This window comes from Pollachius pollachius (assembly GCF_949987615.1).
Source record: "Pollachius pollachius genome assembly, chromosome: 1".
In the NCBI taxonomy this organism is placed as follows: Eukaryota; Metazoa; Chordata; class Actinopteri; order Gadiformes; family Gadidae; genus Pollachius; species Pollachius pollachius.
In genome coordinates, this window is record NC_136934.1 from 236,179 (window position 1) to 254,010 (window position 17,832).

General features: G+C 44.4%; 1 protein-coding gene across 1 annotated transcript; it reads right to left on the minus strand.

The window, feature by feature from the left end:
- Nucleotides 1-3,380: 3,380 nt before the first annotated feature.
- gramd2b (GRAM domain containing 2B) lies at nt 3,381-14,739 on the minus strand (the record flags this gene model as incomplete). Its single annotated transcript, XM_079734276.1, has 13 exons — nt 3,381-3,507; nt 3,896-3,991; nt 4,139-4,229; nt 5,812-5,922; nt 7,892-7,982; nt 8,228-8,314; nt 8,561-8,632; nt 9,130-9,225; nt 10,888-10,991; nt 11,130-11,199; nt 11,285-11,372; nt 11,842-11,955; nt 14,621-14,739. 13 exons carry the CDS (start codon nt 14,737-14,739, stop codon nt 3,381-3,383), a joined length of 1,266 nt encoding a protein of 421 aa, XP_079590402.1.
- Nucleotides 14,740-17,832: the final 3,093 nt, after the last annotated feature.

Consider the following 17,832-nt stretch of genomic DNA (forward strand, 5'->3'; position numbering starts at 1 on the left):
CCTAACCCCCTCACCCCCTCACCCCCTAGCCCTGAGTCCTAACCCTCACACCCTAGCACCCTAACCATAACTTTTTTCGAGACCCCTCGAGTTGTTAGGGTTAGGGTTGTTTGGGTTACGGTACCTGACTTTGTAGTGGTATCCTTGGGCCTTGAGAAGCATCCACTTGTCCCATGAGTACACCATGAGTTTGTCTCGCTCATCTTGAAGCTTGTCTTTGATGTGGATGCTGCATTTCCGTGGTGGATCAATGAATGGTTCGGTGTCATCCATCAGGAAAAGTTTGGCAGTTTCCTTGAAGTTCCCTATTTTATCAAACTGATTCGGATATGCTCTCTTGAGGTCATCACAGATAAGTATTTTCAGTTGTTTCACTGGTTGTGTGATTTTCTTGTTGTCATCTAGTTTTCCTTTGATTGTGTCCACGTGCACGGTCACAAGTTTCAACAGTTCACTTGTGGGTAATCCATCTACAGCTGGCCCTGGTACATCCACTACGTAGAACTTTGTGTTGACCCAACTGGACTCTTTGTACTGGAATGAAATGTTGATGGTTCTAAGGCACGGAATCTCATGGCCACTGTAAGCAGACAGTTTTAGGTTGAATTTCTTCAGTCATTTGTATGCATGTGCGTTGTTTCCATACATTTGTCTGAATGTGCGCAGTGGAAGAGTGTTCCCAGATGCCCCTGTGTCAATTTTCAGGCAAAGTGTGTGTCCATGGCCTAGTACATCAGGTGGTCTCACGTTCAGTGTTGTGTAATCCTCCTATCTGGGTGGTTTGCTGTTGATGCTATGCACTTTTCACTGATTGTGATGCTGTGGAATTGTTGTTGGTACATGTGGTCTTCGTCTGAATCATAACAGTCAACAATATCAATTTTGGGTTCACACTTTGGTCTGTGTCCTTCTCTATGTGACTGCTGTTTGTAGTGCTTTTTTTCTGGTGGAGGAGACTTACTTCTTCTTGTGCTGAAGTCTTGCTTTGGTTGTTGTTTGTTCTTTCTACAGCACCTTGCCCAGTGCCCTTTTGCCCCACATGTAGAGCATTCATCATTGTATGCAGGACACTGACGCGGTTCGTGGCTGCTGCCACAGTTCCGGCATGTTCGCATGTATTGCATGCACTTTTTCAGAGTTGGATAATCCAAGCTGGTTTAGCTGTTGGTTCCCTGCTGATAAAGCTTCATATTTCCGTCCTTCTTTTAACACGTCAGCCATGGAGTAGCCTTGGGGTTTCCCATAAAGGTCGTTCCTCAGTGCATCGTATGGCGTGCTAGCAATGATGAGCTCGATGAGACGTTCATTCGACTCCCCTTCTTTGAATTGGCATTTCAGTGCTAAAGTTCTGGCTCTAGTCATGAAATCAACAATATTTTCATCCGGTTTTTGTCTGTATTGCATTAGGTGGAGTCTGTGTATCCTAAAGTTCAAATTAAGCTTAAGCTGGTCCTCGAAAAAAGTTCACAAACTGGTGGGTTTTTTCTTGTCGTCATCGCAAGCATTCAGCCTTCTTAGCCCTTCATCTCCTATGCCACGGCAGATTTTTCTAGCTCGTTTAACACCGTCCTCTATTTCCTCATCATCTAGATAAAGACACATTTTCTGTCTGAACAGTGAGATAGCCTCACTTAGATCCAGTTCGGACCAGTTCATCATCAGTAGATGTGATGCCATCTCGTCTTTTTTTACATTTAATCAACGTCTGGCGATATACAAATTATCCTCGGACAATTACGTTGGAGACTCACTTCAGCGTAGAGTGGTCTTATCGCTGTTTTTCATCACCGCTGCCACCATGAAGTGATCTTTAGAGATAAGGAATAAGACTTGAGGATACGATCCAACGTATCTTTACTTCAGGTTAGGTTCAGGAACAATACAACCCTGGTATTCCTACGCTGCTCATGTAGTGACGTATCACTCCGGATAGCTATAATCTAGTACCATTTACATATCATAACAGTAGTCATCATAATCGTGTTCCATCACAAGTGAGAAATAAAACATTGAACACACAATATAGTGGATAGCTATCTAGTTTTCTGTCTTCCGTCCTTAAACCCTATGTTTCCCGTGTTTCAGGTATTTCTGGATACTAGAGCTTAAGGGGAAATTATGGCATTAAGACTCAACGTAATTGCCCGGGACGTTTCCATTTTAAAAGTTTGGGTTTCCCTGAGATTAGCAATGGCTGAAAACATTTGGGATTATGTTAGTGCATAAGAAAATACAGTATATAACATGTATCTTGTCATTTGTATGTATGTTTTAATGCCAAAATATTACATATTCTACCTTTAAGTACATTTGATTTCAGAAAACAATCAAGGTAGGAAGAACATTGTCATCATATGAGTGAAAGTTGTTAACCTTAACCCATCAGACTACCGCAGCATTTCCCAGCTGAATGCAAAAGCTGTCAAAACACTAACTTTGCGATATTTTATCTTTTAGCTTCACATATGAAGAGGTTACCAGTTGCATTTGGACACCCTGGATATTCACTGTTGAACCTCGAATACATTAATTAAGGAGTTGAACTACAGACTCACTTCAATAAAAATAATACACAGTAGCAGTTTACACAGGGACAGTTCAAGGGTTAGCCATCTAACCCTGACCATCCGTTTCTAACCCTGACCCAACCCTGATATGACAGATTTCAAAGTTAAGGCAGGACGAAACATAGGGAGGGATGGGATTTGGTTAGTGTCAATCAGCCCAGCCCCACGGGCTTGGCCAGATAGTTAGTGCTGTGCTGTATCTATTTAAGATGGAGGTTTCTTCATTTGATTTCAGCCAGGCTGTGTCAATCCTAATGGAACAACTTTGATCACATGATGGAGAGGCTAAGCTGTCCTAGCGGCTAAAAAACAACCACGCTAGCATTGTAAATAGCATCCTAGCCCTCAGATTAAAAGCTTAACATGTAGCAGCGCTGTGTTGTTTGGATCCACAGCGATCACCTGCAGCAATGACATCATCCGGGAGCAATGACGTCACCCGGGACCGATGACGTTATCCGGCAGCGATGACGTCATCCGGCAGCGATGACGTCATCCGGCAGCGATGACGTCATCCGGCAGCGATGACGTCATCCGGCATTGATGACGTCAAGCAGAAACCTCGTCCAGCAGTCTCTGGAGGTTCCTCTGGACCTGGGAGCGGAAGTTGCATTAGCTAGCATGTGGCATCAGAACAAAATGCTAGCTTGTTATTGTTATAGTTATTATTTGTTCATTTCATGTCGTCTCTCAAACGATATGTCTCTCAGAATTTACAGTTTAAATCTGTGTTATTAGTGCATCGCCATGCGGGCAGAATAGAGCTCTGTGTGATTTGATATTACTCTTTCATCCAGTTAAATCACCAGAATGTCATGGCATTATTATACAGGTAGGCAGACAAACAGGTAGGCAGACCGTCTCTAGCTTCATGAGACTGAGGGTGAGTTCAGAGTAGATCTCTGTGTGGACTTCAGTAGGTCCTCCCTGGAACTCATTTCTGGAACACAAGATGACATCATGTGTTTACTAAATGCATTATTATCAGGGCCTATTGCAGACAGTTCAGTCAGTTAAGTAGAGTTGAACTAATGAGTTAAGGTTATTTGTAGTTTGATTAGTAGATGTAACCCAAGGGGTTTAGATTATTAGGTGAGATAAACAGATTATTAGAGTTTAGATTATAAAATAATACAATTATAGGTTTGATTATTGGAGTTTAGATCATTAGATGATTAAATTTGATTATTAGAGATTCAGTTTTAGGTTAGAAGTTTGATTAAACAATTATTTTATACAATTATTAGAGATAAAATTATTAAATGACTGATTATTCAAGATAATATTATTACATTATAAGAGGTTAAAGGACGTGGGTTAGGTCTTACTGGTACTTGGAGAGGTCGCTCATGGAGGTCAGAGTGTGTTCCAGAGAGAAGATCCTGTACGCCATGTAGCAGGAAGACACAACTAACACACACACTCTTGAGCGCGCACACACACACACACACACACACACACACACAATGAATGAGAGGGTGGAGGAGTGAAAGAGTGAAGGACGGAGGTGGTGGAGGACTGAGAGGGGAGTCACCAGGTGACCAACTGGGGCTGTGGGTGGGTTAACTTACAGGAGCAGGTAGATGAAGAGTAGAGTGTTGATGGACACTGATTTAGGACTGGTTGGTGGCGACATCGTTCTCTCTTTCCCCTCGCAGGAGCCTACAAACACAGCCAGACTCTGTTGGTCTCTACTGGACTCTACCAGACTTCACTGGACTCTATTGGTCTCTACTGGTCTCTACTGGACTCTACCAGATTCTAATGGCCTCTACTAGACTCTACTGGTCACTACTGGTCTCTACCGGCCTCTACCAGACTCTACTGGACTCTACTGGCTCCATCAGACTACTGTTCTCAACTAGACTCCAATGGTCTCTACTAAACTCTACCAGAATCTAATGGTCTGTGCTGGCCTCTACTGGACTCTACTGGACTCTACCAGACTCTACTGGACTCTACCAGACTCTACTGGACTCTACTGGACTCCACCAGACTATACCTTTCTCTACCAGACTCTAATGGTCTCTAGTGGCCTCTACCAGACTCTACTGGACTCTACTGGACTCTACCAGATTCTAATGGCCTCTACTAGACTCTACTGGACTCTACCAGATTCTACTGGACTCCACCAGACTATACCTTTCTCTACCAGACTCTAATGGCGTCTACTGGACTCTACCAGATTCTAATGGCCTCTACTAGACTCTACTGGACTCTACCAGATTCTACTGGACTCCACCAGACTATACCTTTCTCTACCAGACTCTAATGGCGTCTACTGGATTCTACCAGATTCTAATGGCCTCTACTGGACTCTACTGGACTCTACTGGACTCCACCAGACTATACCTTTCTCTACCAGACTCTAATGGTCTCTAAGGATGGATGCTGCAAGAGTCCCTGTTCACAAATCCAGTTGCCCCAAAAGTCTTAAAGAAGACATATTATGGTGTTTTCCCAACAAGTAAACATAGTATATGAGTTCCAGAAAACTTATTTTTGAAACTGTTTGCTGGAAATAGCTTTTACGAAAAAAAAATCTCACCTACCGCTAGCCCCCTCTGTTTCAGTCCCTTCAGAATGCGCTGTTTCTGGTATCTGTAGCTTTAATGCAAATGAGCTGCTGCCCATTGACCAATGAGCTGTCAGAGTGAACCACAGCATGGAGGATAAGTGATTGTTGCCGTGTACGGACTCCTTGAGCTCTATATCTATATAATATAATATAATAATATATAATATATAGGTATTTATGTAATATTATATCTAATATCACGGCCAAGAGCTATGTGCGCTTCGGATGATGTTATGAATCATAAAGACTGCGTCTGACGTCTCTGGTACTTCCACAACAAGTAAAGACTCGTAGTGGGGGATATCTAGGCCATGGTTGAGAAGAATTGGGGGGAAAGGAACTTTGGCCTTGACTCTCTGAAGTCCATATTGAACCGTAACATGAAGGAGAAAGGGATTTTACTCCAGGAGCAGAGCTGCCGGACTGCCGCCAAGCTACCCCTGCCGGAGCTGCGGCCCAAGCTTCGGCGGCATTTTCCATTTTTTTGGAGGGTTGTAAGCCCTCCACCTTACCCCTTACCCCTTAATAAAATGACTTTCGGGAAAAGACTACCCTGCATGTGAACGCGCAACAGCGAGGTGTAGGGTTGAGATTTTGGGTTAAGAGCTGTATCGGGATTCAGCCTGAGTGAGGGTTAGGGGAGGGTTAGGGAGGAAGGTTACCTACCTGAACCCAGTTCATCAAGCTTGAGCACTGGAATCTGCTGGGTCGTCCGGTCCAGGGAATCTTGTTCATCAGGGTGCTTTAGAACCTCGAGAAGAGTTGGAACAGGATACTCTAGGAATGTAGGGGGACATCAAAGAATGAGGACCATTGGGTTAGGATGTGTGGGTTGGGAAGGATATGTTAGGTAGGATTAAGGGTTTGGGTTAGGATGTGGGTTAGGGTTATCGTTAGGGTGAGGGATGTGGTGCTAGGATGAAGGGTTAGGGTAAGGATGTGGGTTAGGCTTAGGATGTGGGTTAGGGTTAGGATGTGGGTTAGGGTGAGGGATGTGGTGCTAGGATGAAGGGTTAGGGTAAGGATGTGGGTAAGGCTTAGGATGTGGGTTAGGGTTAGGATGTGGCTTAGGGTGAGGGATGTGGTGCTAGGATGAAGGGTTAGGGTAAGGATGTGGGTAAGGCTTAGGATGTGGGTTAGGGTTAGGATGTGGCTTAGGGTGAGGGATGTGGTGCTAGGATGAAGGGTTAGGGTTAGAATGTGGGTTAGGGTGAGGGGTATGTTAGGTAGGGTTAAGGGTTAGGGTTAGGATGTTGGTTAGGGGGAGGGATATGTTAGGTAGGGTTAAGGTTATTATGTGGGTAAGGGTTAGGATGTGGGTTAGGGTAAGGGTTAGGGATGTGTTAGGTAGGGTTAAGAATTAGTGTTAGGATGTGGGTTATCTTAGGTAGGGTTAATTGTTAGGATGTGGTTTGGGGTTAGGGTTAAGGTTTTGGCCAAAATTAACATGGAGTTCTGTTGGCGAACTTAACACTGCCCAATTTGGAATTTCTGTCAGAGTGTCAACATTGAACATAAGCAGATTTGGAATTTGGAAGCTTGGAAATGGAAGTTGGAAGTTGGAAGCTGGATTTGGGAGATGGAATTGCGAACTCCCAGGCAAAAGATGCCTGGCAGCTAGGCGGCAGTTGTGAACGACGGTAAAACTAATCATCTTCAATTTGGAAGTAAATACAAAATGTATTTTTACTCAAAGTCCACCAACAGCAATCAGTTTATGTCTAAAATTTAGAAGTTGGAAGTAGGTTCATGTCCTGAAGTTGGAAGTCAGTTAAAAATTGATATACAGTCTAAGTCCTACAAAAGCAAAAGGGAAATATGCCAAAGTTGGAAGTTGGAAGTAAGTAAAAAATCGATGTATACTCTAAGTCCACCAACAGCAATAGGGGAATTTGCTGAAGTTGGAAGTTAAGAGTTGGAATTTTTGTCAGAGTGTCACCATTAAACACATTGTATGAAGATTTTGAAGTTGAAAGTTGGAATTTTTGTTAGTGTCACCATTGAACATATGTCGATTTGGAAGTTGCAAGTTGGAAGTTGGCGACGAGGTCACAGAGGGCTGATAGTCAGACCCTGTAATAAGCTTGACAAGTCAAGGGCGGTGACACCTTCCTGTCTCTTAATTGGTCTCTTCCCCAAATGCTGAGCGAGAGGTACTTGGGGGATACACATCTGAGTAGTTCTGAAATAGTAGTTCATAAACCTGCTATTTGTCCATGGGACCAAGGGGGATGCCTGTATACGTTGTGGCACCTCTCGCTATCTGGATAGGTCACGAAATGAGTAGGTTAGGGTTTTCCCCATTCACTTAGAATTGCCTTTTGGAAGCACCATTCACCCTCTCTAAAAGGCCAAGGAAAAGGTGTTTCTGTCCGAGCTTGAGGTATGTTCTAGCACCAACAGCCTTCTCTGTTGGCTATAAGTTTGAAGCTCCAGCCTCTTCAATTGGCTGAGCGGCACCAAGTACCGAATCTGGAGGTGTCTACCGTTCAACAATGAAAGGGTTAGGGTTAGGGTTAGGGTTTTTGCCAAATTGAACATGGGGTTCTATTGGCGATTTGGATCACCCAGATTCTTCCCGAACCTTACACTGCCCAATTTGTATTTTTTGTCAAAGGGTTAAGGTTAGGGGTTAGGGTTAGGATGTGGGATAGGGTGAGGGCGAGGAATGTTAGGTAGAGTTAAGGGTTAGGGTCAGGGTTAGGGTGAGGGATATGTTAGGTAGGTTTATGGTCGTCTGACCAACCAGCCATCTCTTGGGCGGGAGAGTCAGAGCTACTACTCTCCTCCAGATCATCTCTCATCACTCCCAGTTCACTGAAATCAGCGGGGAACCCCTGCAGAAAGACACATTGAGTCAGCCAACCAGCGCACATGACAGTCAATCAGTCAGCTAGCCCCCTAACCAGTCACTCAATTACTCATACACAAGGTTTATAAAATAGTATATACAGGTCTTGTTTTGTAGGACAGAATATTCATCTAAATGTCTATGCTACTTCTACCCTGTCCACAGGGACTTCTAATGTCTTGTTTGTGAAACTATTAACAGTCTGTCTTCCTACAGTCATTCATATCTTACCAGTGGGAAGTGTGGGGATGGAATTGACCTTTGAACCCGGAAACTGCTGTCGGCTGAGGGGAAAGGGCTGCCACAGGGACTCTTCTCCTGCAGACGCAAGAACATCTTGAATAGGACACGTCTGCATCCATCTAACCCTAACCCTAACCCTCTGTTAGCATCTTTAGTTATTCTGAAAGTCCACAATGTATCCATTCTCTCCTGTGATTAATGCTGATTTACTACCGGAAGACGGTAAACTTTCAGATGCAGACAGACAGGTTTACCTCTAGTCTCAAGACCGACAGACCTCCAGAATCAGACAGACAGACATGCAGAAATATACAGTCGTACCTCCAGGTGCAGACAGACAGACATCAGGAACTTGTATGTGTTATCTCTGGACAGGAAGGAGACGAACACGTACTGGAAGATAAAGGGATAGATGTAGATTAGTTTAGATGTAGTTCAGTTTAGATGTAGTCCAGTTTAGATGTAGTTCAGTTTAGATATAGTCCAGTTTAGATGTAGTTCAGTTTAGATGTAGTTCAGTTTAGATATAGTCCAGTTTAGATGTAGTCCAGTTTAGATGTAGTCCAGTTTAGATGTAGTCCAGTTTAGATGTAGTCCAGTTTAGATGTAGTTCAGTTTAGATGTAGTACAGTTTAGATATAGTCCAGTTTAGATATAGTCCAGTTTAGATGTAGTTCAGTTTAGATGTAGTTCAGTTTAGATGTAGTTCTGTTTAGATGTAGTTCAGTTTAGATGTAGTTCAGTTTAGATATAGTCCAGTTTAGATGTAGTCCAGTTTAGATGTAGTTCAGTTTAGATGTAGTCCAGTTTAGATGTAGTACAGTTTAGATGTAGATCAGTTTGATAGATGGATAAATATGGATTAATGATTGATAGGTATTAATCCTAACCCGGTCCCTGGATGTGGAGATCTCCAGGGCATTGGGGACCAAGATGGCGGTTTTGGTCTTTTTGATGTTCGTGACAAAAACCACTGGAATGGCGATCTGTTTGAGAAAAAGTTGTTCCACAGCTGAGCCAGATTTATACTTGCTCTATTTATAATAAGCACTAGATCTATATTCACACTGGATAGTTTTTACGTTTACACTGGATCTATATTCACACTGGATCGACAGTAACAATAGATCTCTTTTCAGACCCATTCTATTTAATGTTTACACTGGTTCTGCATTGATACTGGATCCTTATTCACACTGGATATGTCCTCAGACTGGATATGTCCTGTGTCTATATTCACACCATATAGTCAGTGTTTCTCCTAGCTATCTTGTGGTCTTGTGTCTCCTTTCTCCTAGCTACCTCGTGGTCTTGTCTCCTGTATCTTAGCTACCTTGTGGTCTTGTCCCCTTTCTCCTAGCTACCTTGTGGTCTTGTCTCCTGTCTCCTAGCTACATTGTGGTCTTGTCTCCTGTCTCCTAGCCAAATTGTGGTCTTGTATTCTGTCTCCTAGCTACCTTGTGGTCTCCTGTCTTCTAGCTACCTTGTGGTCTTTGGTCTCCTGTATCCTAGTTCCCTTGTGGTCTTGTCTCATTTCTCCTAGCTACCTTGTGGTCTTGTCTCCTGTCTCCTAGCTACCTTGTGGCCTTGTGTCTCCTGTCTCCTATCTACCTTGTGGTCTTGTGTCTCCTGTCTCCTAGCTACCTTGTGGTCTTGTCTCATTTCTCCTAGCTACCTTGTGGTCTTGTCTCATTTCTCCTAGCTACCTTGTGGTCTTGTCTCCTGTTTCCTAGCTACCTTGTGGTCTTGTATCCTGTCTCCTAGCTACCTTGTGGTCTTGTATCCTGTCTCCTAGCTACCTTGTGGTTTTGTGTCTTCTGTCTCCTAGCTACCTTGTGGTCTTATGTCTCCTGTCTCCTAGCTACCTTGTGGTCTTGTGTCTCCTGTATCCTAGCTCCCTTGTGGTCTTGTCTTCTTTCTCCTAGCTACCTTGTGGTCTGTCTCATGTCTCCTAGCTACCTTGTGGTCTTGTATCCTGTCTCCTAGCTACCTTGTGGTCTTGTGATTCCCGTCTCCTAGCTACATTGTGGTCCTTAGTCTCCTTTCTCCTATCTAGCTTGTGGTTTCCAGTCTCCTGTGTCCTAGCTACCTTGTGGTCTTGTTTCCTGTCTCCTAGCTACCCTGTGGTCTTGTATCCTGTCTTCTAGCTACATTGTGGTGTTGTGTCTCCCGTCTCCTAGCTACCTTGTGGTCTTGTGTCTCCTGTATCCTAGCTACCTTGTGGTCTTGTTTCCTGTCTCCTAGCTACCCTGTGGTCTTGTATCCTGTCTTCTAGCTACATTGTGGTCTTGTGTCTCCCGTCTCCTAGCTACCTTGTGGTCTTGTGTCTCCTGTATCCTAGCTACCTTGTGGTATTGTCTTCTTTCTCCTAGCTACCTTGTGGTCTTGTCTCCTGTCTCCTAGCTACCTTGTGGTCTTGTATCCTGTCTCCAAGATTCCTTGTGGTCTTGTGTTTCCTGTCTCCTAGCTACATTGTGGTCCTGTGTCTCCTTTCTCCTATCTACCTTGTGGTTTCCAGTCTCCTGTCTCCTAGCTACCTTCTGGTTTTGGGTCTCCTGTCTCCTAGCTACCTTGTGGTTTTGTGTCTCCTGTCTCCTTGCTACCTTGTGGTCTTGTGTCTTCTGTCTCCTAGCTACCTTGTCTCCTACCTTGGTGTCTTTGCCAAAGACTTTAGATTGAAAGCATATCCAGTTGTCTGAGACAAACAGTCTCCCCTGGTACAGGATGTCCTTCTGCAACGCGCACGTATAACCTAACACAAACACATGCACAAACACGCACACACACACAGGTGCACATCCAGTGTAAACCATGTAGTTCTAGTGTTGAAGGCAGAATAGTTGTGGATTTAAGTTTGGAGGTTCGGGTTAGGTCGGTCATCGCGACTCACTCTGACGGAGAAGCTCCTCTTTGCAGATGTCCTTAAATACTTTATGATACTGGGAGTTGGTCTTGGAAAGCTGGGAGAGAAGATGACAAGATTACATGACACTGGTCTATGATATTTAAATCTATAAATGTCCCCTGGTGGCCGGACCACCTCACCTGGCTGTAGTGAGGCTTCTTCTGCTCTACTTTGGCTACAGTGTCTGGTGGCAGGTGGTTCAGCAGGGAATGGTCAAACGTCTTTGACCTGAGTGACATGGTGTCATGGTTGATCTCATACACGAGGAGATATAGTACAACAAAAATGAAGTGACCCATGATGGATCTGAGGGTTCTGTAGTGTTCCTGACCAGGTGTGTCAGTGTACCTGACCAGGTGGGTCAGACGTCACAAGGTGTGTCAGACCTCACCAGGTTGTCAGACCTTACCAGGTGTGTCCGTGTACCTGACCAGGTGGGTCAGTGAACCTGACCAGGTGTGTCAGTGAACCTGACCAGGTGAGTCAGACCTCACCAGGTGGGTCAGTGAACCTGACCAGGTGAGTCAGACCTCACCAGGTGGGTCAGTGAACCTGACCAGGTGTGTCAGTGAACCTGACCAGGTGTGTCAGACCTCACCAGGTGTGTCTGTGTACCTGACCAGGTCTGTCAGACCTCACCAGGTGTGTCAGTGAACCTGACCAGGTGTGTCAGACCTCACCAGGTGTGTCTGTGTACCTGACCAGGTGAGGCTTCCTTCTCCCGGGGGGCTGTGAGTGGTCGAGGTCCAGGTGGGTCCGCTCTGATCCTCCCTTCCTCTGGCGCTGCTCACATACTGCGTTTGCATCACAACTACGAAAATAAAATACACACGTCAACCCAACTCACACAACTACACATCACAGCAATGAACACACTGCTACACACATTAGCACTGATGTGTTCAGTTGTGTGTTAACTGTGTTCATGTTTTGTGTTTCTGTGTGTATCAGTTGTGTTGATATTTCTTAGTTTCACAATTAACACAACTACACAGAGACAGTACATGCATAACCACAACTAGACTCACAAGCACACCAAACCATATCAATATGGCAGCTGCGGGAAGCACCTTGAGCGCCAACACCGCAATCAATTGCTTATTTACGCTTACATTAAATATCAAGAACTATTATATGTATCTTTACAAGGATTAAAACATTACATACCTAGAACTGTTATATGTATCTTTACAATGATTAATACATAACATATTTAAAGCTATTATGTCTCTTTACAAGGAGTAATACACTACATATGTAGAACTATTAAAAGTATCTTTACAAGGAGTAATACATTAAATATCTAGAACTATTATGTCTCTTTACAAGGAGCACTTACTAAATTTTGACACTTATTTTTCTATGCAGAACCAAATCCAATTTACAAACTGCGGTCCTAAGTCGATTCTCTGAGGCTGTGAGAAAACAAGACACCAGTTACCTGAAGATAACATATTCCCACACCTCTCTGGTTAGGGTTTGTTCCAACACTAATCAGACAGGTGTGTGAGTGTTGGAACAAACCCTAACCCGGGGTAAGGGTTTGTTCCAACACTAACCAGCCAGGTGTGGGACCCTAACTCACTGATAGTCCCCAGACTCGCCTCCGAAACCGCCTCTGCTGGCTACTCTCGATCTGCCCGGCTCCGGTCGCGGGTGCGCTGGTGGTTCGCTCATTTGCCAGACTAACGGGCGGAGCAGAGGCATCCCCCGCCCTGAACCCGAACTGGGAACACCACCCGCCAGCTCAGGTGTCTCAGCCAATCACACTGTTGCATGTGCGCGGTTGCGCGTGTGTGTGTGTGTGTGTGTGTGTGTGTGTGTGTGTGTGTGTGTGTGTGTGCACGTACGTGTGAGTGTTTTTGTGCATTTTATATTTCAATAATAAAACTGCTGCTGCTTTTTATATATTTTGTTTTCTTTTATTAAAATTCAGTTGTCTTGTATTCATATTTTATTATAATTCTTCATATAATTTTTTAATTGTTTCATATTCTGATATATGTTTTCATGTTGTACAATTGTATCAATATTCTTTTTTATTGTATTAATGTTCTGTAACATGAGGTTAGATATTGATGTTGTACTGACCCAAGTTAGACTCTTATTTATATTATGTTGTCTGTTATGTTATATAGGAATGTTTTATGTTCTCTAATACGTTATATTTGTATATGTTATATTGTCAGTTAATATACATTAACAGAAAGTACACCTGTGAGTGTGCGCTTGGTTTAAGTTTCTATTTCATGTAATTTGATATAGCAAAAAGTGTGGGTGTGCATGTAGTGTGCGTGTGTGTGTGCGTGTGCTTGCGCACGTGTGTGTGTGTGTGTGTATGTGTGTGTGTGTGTGTGTGTGTGTGTGTGTGTGTGTGTGTGTGTGTGTGTGTGTGTGTGTGTGTGTGTGTGTATGTGGTAATATGAGTCTAGCAGTTAGAAATTCTAACTCCTATTTCTCTCCCTCACACACACACACACACACACACACACAGACACACACACACACACACACACACACACACTTGCATAAATAAACAGTGTACTGCCCTTTGAAATACAAACAAAGACTTTTGTAAGACTAACCGTCCACATGATTAAGTCCAGATGTAGGAGATACTTTTTCTATCCACCTCTCTGTCTCTCTACCTGTCTGTCTGTCTGTCTGTCTGTCTGTCTGTTTCTCTACTTTTTCATCCGTCTTCCTGTCCGTCCGTAAGCGGTAAATAAAGCCATTTTACTACTAGCATATCTTCATAGAGGCTTAGTAGCACATGTTGCTACTAGCATATCTTTATAAACGCCTAGTAGCACATGTTACTACTAGCATATCTTTATAGAGGCTTAGTAGCACATGTTACTATTAGCATATCTTCATAGAGGCTTAGTAGCACATGTTACTACTAGCATATCTTTATAAACGCCTAGTAGCACATGTTACTACTAGCATATCTTTATAGAAGCTTAGTAGCACATGTTACTATTAGCATATCTTCATAGAGGCTTAGTAGCACATGTTACTACTAGCATATCTTTATAGAGGCTTATTAGCACATGTTACTATTAGCATATCTTCATAGAGGCCTAGTAGCACATGTTTCTATTAGCATATCGTCATAGAGGTTTTGTAGCACATGTTACTTCTAGCATATCTTCATAGAGGCTTAATAGCACATATGGCTACTAGCATATCTTCATAGAGGCTTAATAGCACATATGGCTAATAGCATATCTTCATCAATCCCGATGTGTCTGGATTAGAGACCATCATCAATGCTTCGTCACCTCCGGTCTGGATTAGTGCAACAGAGTCCTGCTTCGGGATCAAGAACTGGAAAGGCTCCAGTGCTTGAACTCAGCTGCCAGCAGCAATCCCCAACGCACATGACCCCACCGCCATCCACCTTCACTGACCAAGTGAGTCAGTGACAATACATGTACAAATATATAAAGATATACATAAAGAAGCCTTCTTACCCAAGATGAGAGGGTCTGCGGGCCTGGGGGGGGCTGGACAGACAGGAGGACCGACTCACGGTGTACCTCCTCCTCCGAGGAGAACTTCCATCCATTACATCCATGAAGACCTTCTCCATGTGGGGGAGCTTCTTCTTTCTCCTCTTGCTTTAAAAGTCCTCCACGTTACTTCTCTCCTTTAAATAAACACGTAAACCGAAGACACACGTCATTGTAAGTTCATCTCATTGATCTGCCCTCCAACTACTGTTCAACACTCAAAACAGAAGACCTGTAGAATGATCTGTGCCTAGAAGGATATGTAGAAGGATCTGTAGCTAGAAGGATTTTAAAAGGATATGTAGAAGGATCTGTAGCTTGAAGGATTTGTAGAAGGATACGTAGAACGATCTGTAGTAAGAAGGATCTGTAGTTAGAAGGAGCTGTAGCTAAAATGATCTGTAGAAGGATTTGTAGAAGGATCTGTAAAGGGATCTCTAGCTGCAACGTTCTGGAATTAGAAAGATCTGTAGCTAAAGGAAATGCAGAGAGAATGATCCACACCTCGAATGTCTCCACAACCAGTCCTGATGGCGCATAACTGTTCTTCTGCTTTGACTCAATAAGCCTGCTGTGGTCAGAAGCTGGTCATTGATTGACAGCTCTGATCATATGCCCAGTGGTCTTACCCTTTTCGGGGGGGGGGGGGGGGGGGGGTGGGGGGAAGGTAAACAAGACTATTGGCCAAACGTCCACCTTACTTATCGATTGTGTTTCAACAGGGGAGCTGCTCCGAGCCTAGCTGATAGGAGCCTGTTACCGTAGCAGGGAATTAACCGCTACCTAGGGTTAGGGGTAGGGGTAGGGGTTGGGTAAGGGTTAGGGTTAGGGTGAGGGGGGCTAATAGGTCCTTATGGGTAATAGAACAACAAAGGCTGGAATCCAAAAAATATGTCTATCGTGATTCGCCTCGCATCTCCTGCTACATTTCAGGGTGTTTTCCATTGAACCCGCTTAGATGCACAATAGGTACATTTCCAGCTTTCAATTTTTTATGGACATTTTCGAAAATGTGTCTTATATATTTGTCCCTCAGCTGTGGAACGCCAGACTGGAGGAGAGGCAAGACCTGCTGAACCTTCTCCTAATACGCGCTTACAGTTTTTTTTTAAATTGCTTAAGCACGATCAAAACAGGGCCTGTTTTTTCAAAACACTACACACAATAAGCACAACCACACACAATCAGCAGAACACCTCAGACCCGTTGCAAAGTGAAACAGTCTTGTCAAAACTATTCTCAACTTTATCAAAACCATATTTTGTCACCATACGAAACACACACGCTTCAAATTACCTAATTCTGTTGGAACCAGTTGCACACCAGTTTTCTACTTCACAGACAAGTACACAGCCATCGAAACGTCCTTATGACAGATGCCACTGTGTTTCTGATAAGATTCGGCTGAACTCTTAGTCCAGCCTCTCTCAGCATCAATCCAAGGTTCAGGACATGGTCTACTAGTGTTGCGCGAATTTCATTTGCTAAATTTGGTCCTGTGTATGCGTGTGCATGCAAGTTGGTGTGTAGGTTTGTGTGTAGGTGTGTAGGAGTGCATGTGTGTGTGTGTGTGTTTGTTTGCATACAAGTGTGCACATGTGTGTAGCTGTGTGTCTAAGTGTGTGTGTGCAAGGGTTTGTAAGTATGCGTGTGTGTGTGTGTATGTGTGTGTGTGTGTGCATACGGGTGTATGCATGTGTTTAGTTGTGTGTAAACATGCATGTTTGTGTGTGTGTGTGCAGGGGCAGACAACCAACTTCTGGGCCCTTTACAAGAGGTACCCTTTGTGCCCCCCCCCAGGGGTTCATACCCCAGCATATCACAAAGCTTGGACGAGGATTCCTTGCCCGGGGGGGTGGGGGGGGCCTAAATACAGCGGCAAGTGACCACAGTGCGCAATGCGCAGTGTGGGGCTCCTACCACTAGGGGTGGTACAAAAATCAAAACAAAATATATCAAAAGAAAAATATATAGATCAAAACTTCCCATGGGCCCCCCTCTGCCTTGGGCCCCCCAAAGCCTGTCCACCTTACAGCCCCTGTCCGTTGGCCCTGTGTGTGTGTGTGTGTGTGTGTGTGTGTGTGTGTGTGTGTGTCTGTGTGAGAGTGTGTGTGTGTGTGTGTGTGTGTGTGTGTGTGTGTGTGTGTGTGTGCACTGACCAGTGTGTACATGTGTGTAGCTGTGTGTCTAAGCGTGTGTGAAAAACAGTAATGTCTCAGCTGGGGGTTTGGTGCCATCTGGTGGCAAAAAGAATGATGGACAACTTTACGACATTGATTATTAATTTGGCCTATTGGGGGCAGATTGATGGTGTATGAATTGATGAATGAAAGGATGACTGAGGAAGGGACCATTGGGGAGGAGGGGCGTCTGGGGGCTGAGGGGGGGTGGCTCACGGTGATGCATTCCAAGATAAAAAGTCTTCTTTCCAGCTTCTGCTGCAAGCTGTTCTCACAAAACAAATAGAAACAAATCAGTTATGGACAGAACACAACCACCCTGGACCTTCTGGCCTTCCTACGTCTACATGAGGTCTACATGAGTTATACCTGAGGTATATAATAAAGTCTACAATGAGGTCTACATGAGGTCCAGGTGAGGACACCTGCCAGGTGAGAACACCTGCCCAGGCTGCATTGTTCGACCTGCAAGCGGAAATAACGAATGTTTGGCTCAAAATATAACGGTAGGATAGCAAATCAAAGGCAAATACATATATAATTGCATTCAATAAATTACGCAGATATTGGATTATTTCAGCAGGCGTACGAAACCGGATCAACCCCTCAGCAGGATATCCGGTCGTGGTTTCTGAGGTTATGTGGTTTATAGAATATGTTATAATATTAAGGTTATGTTGGGGTCAGGGTCTGGTGAGGCGCCACCGGGGGAAGCGGCACAGCGCGGCCGGGCGGAATGACTTGAATGCTGATTGTGATCCGAGCAGACGAGCGGCGATGGATCGCTTCCTGCAGAGGGGCTGTAGGGAGCCGTCACCGGCCGCTCTCCATCTCCATACCTCGGTACCCTCGGATCAAACACGGGGAACGGGTTCTTCCTCCGAGTCACGGAAACACGCACTAAAACGCGAGAGAACCGGTGAAGTAACGGACGCGGCGGACTCGCCGCTCCTAACCGCGTTGTGCGGCAGCGGCGTTGACGCGGCAGAGCAA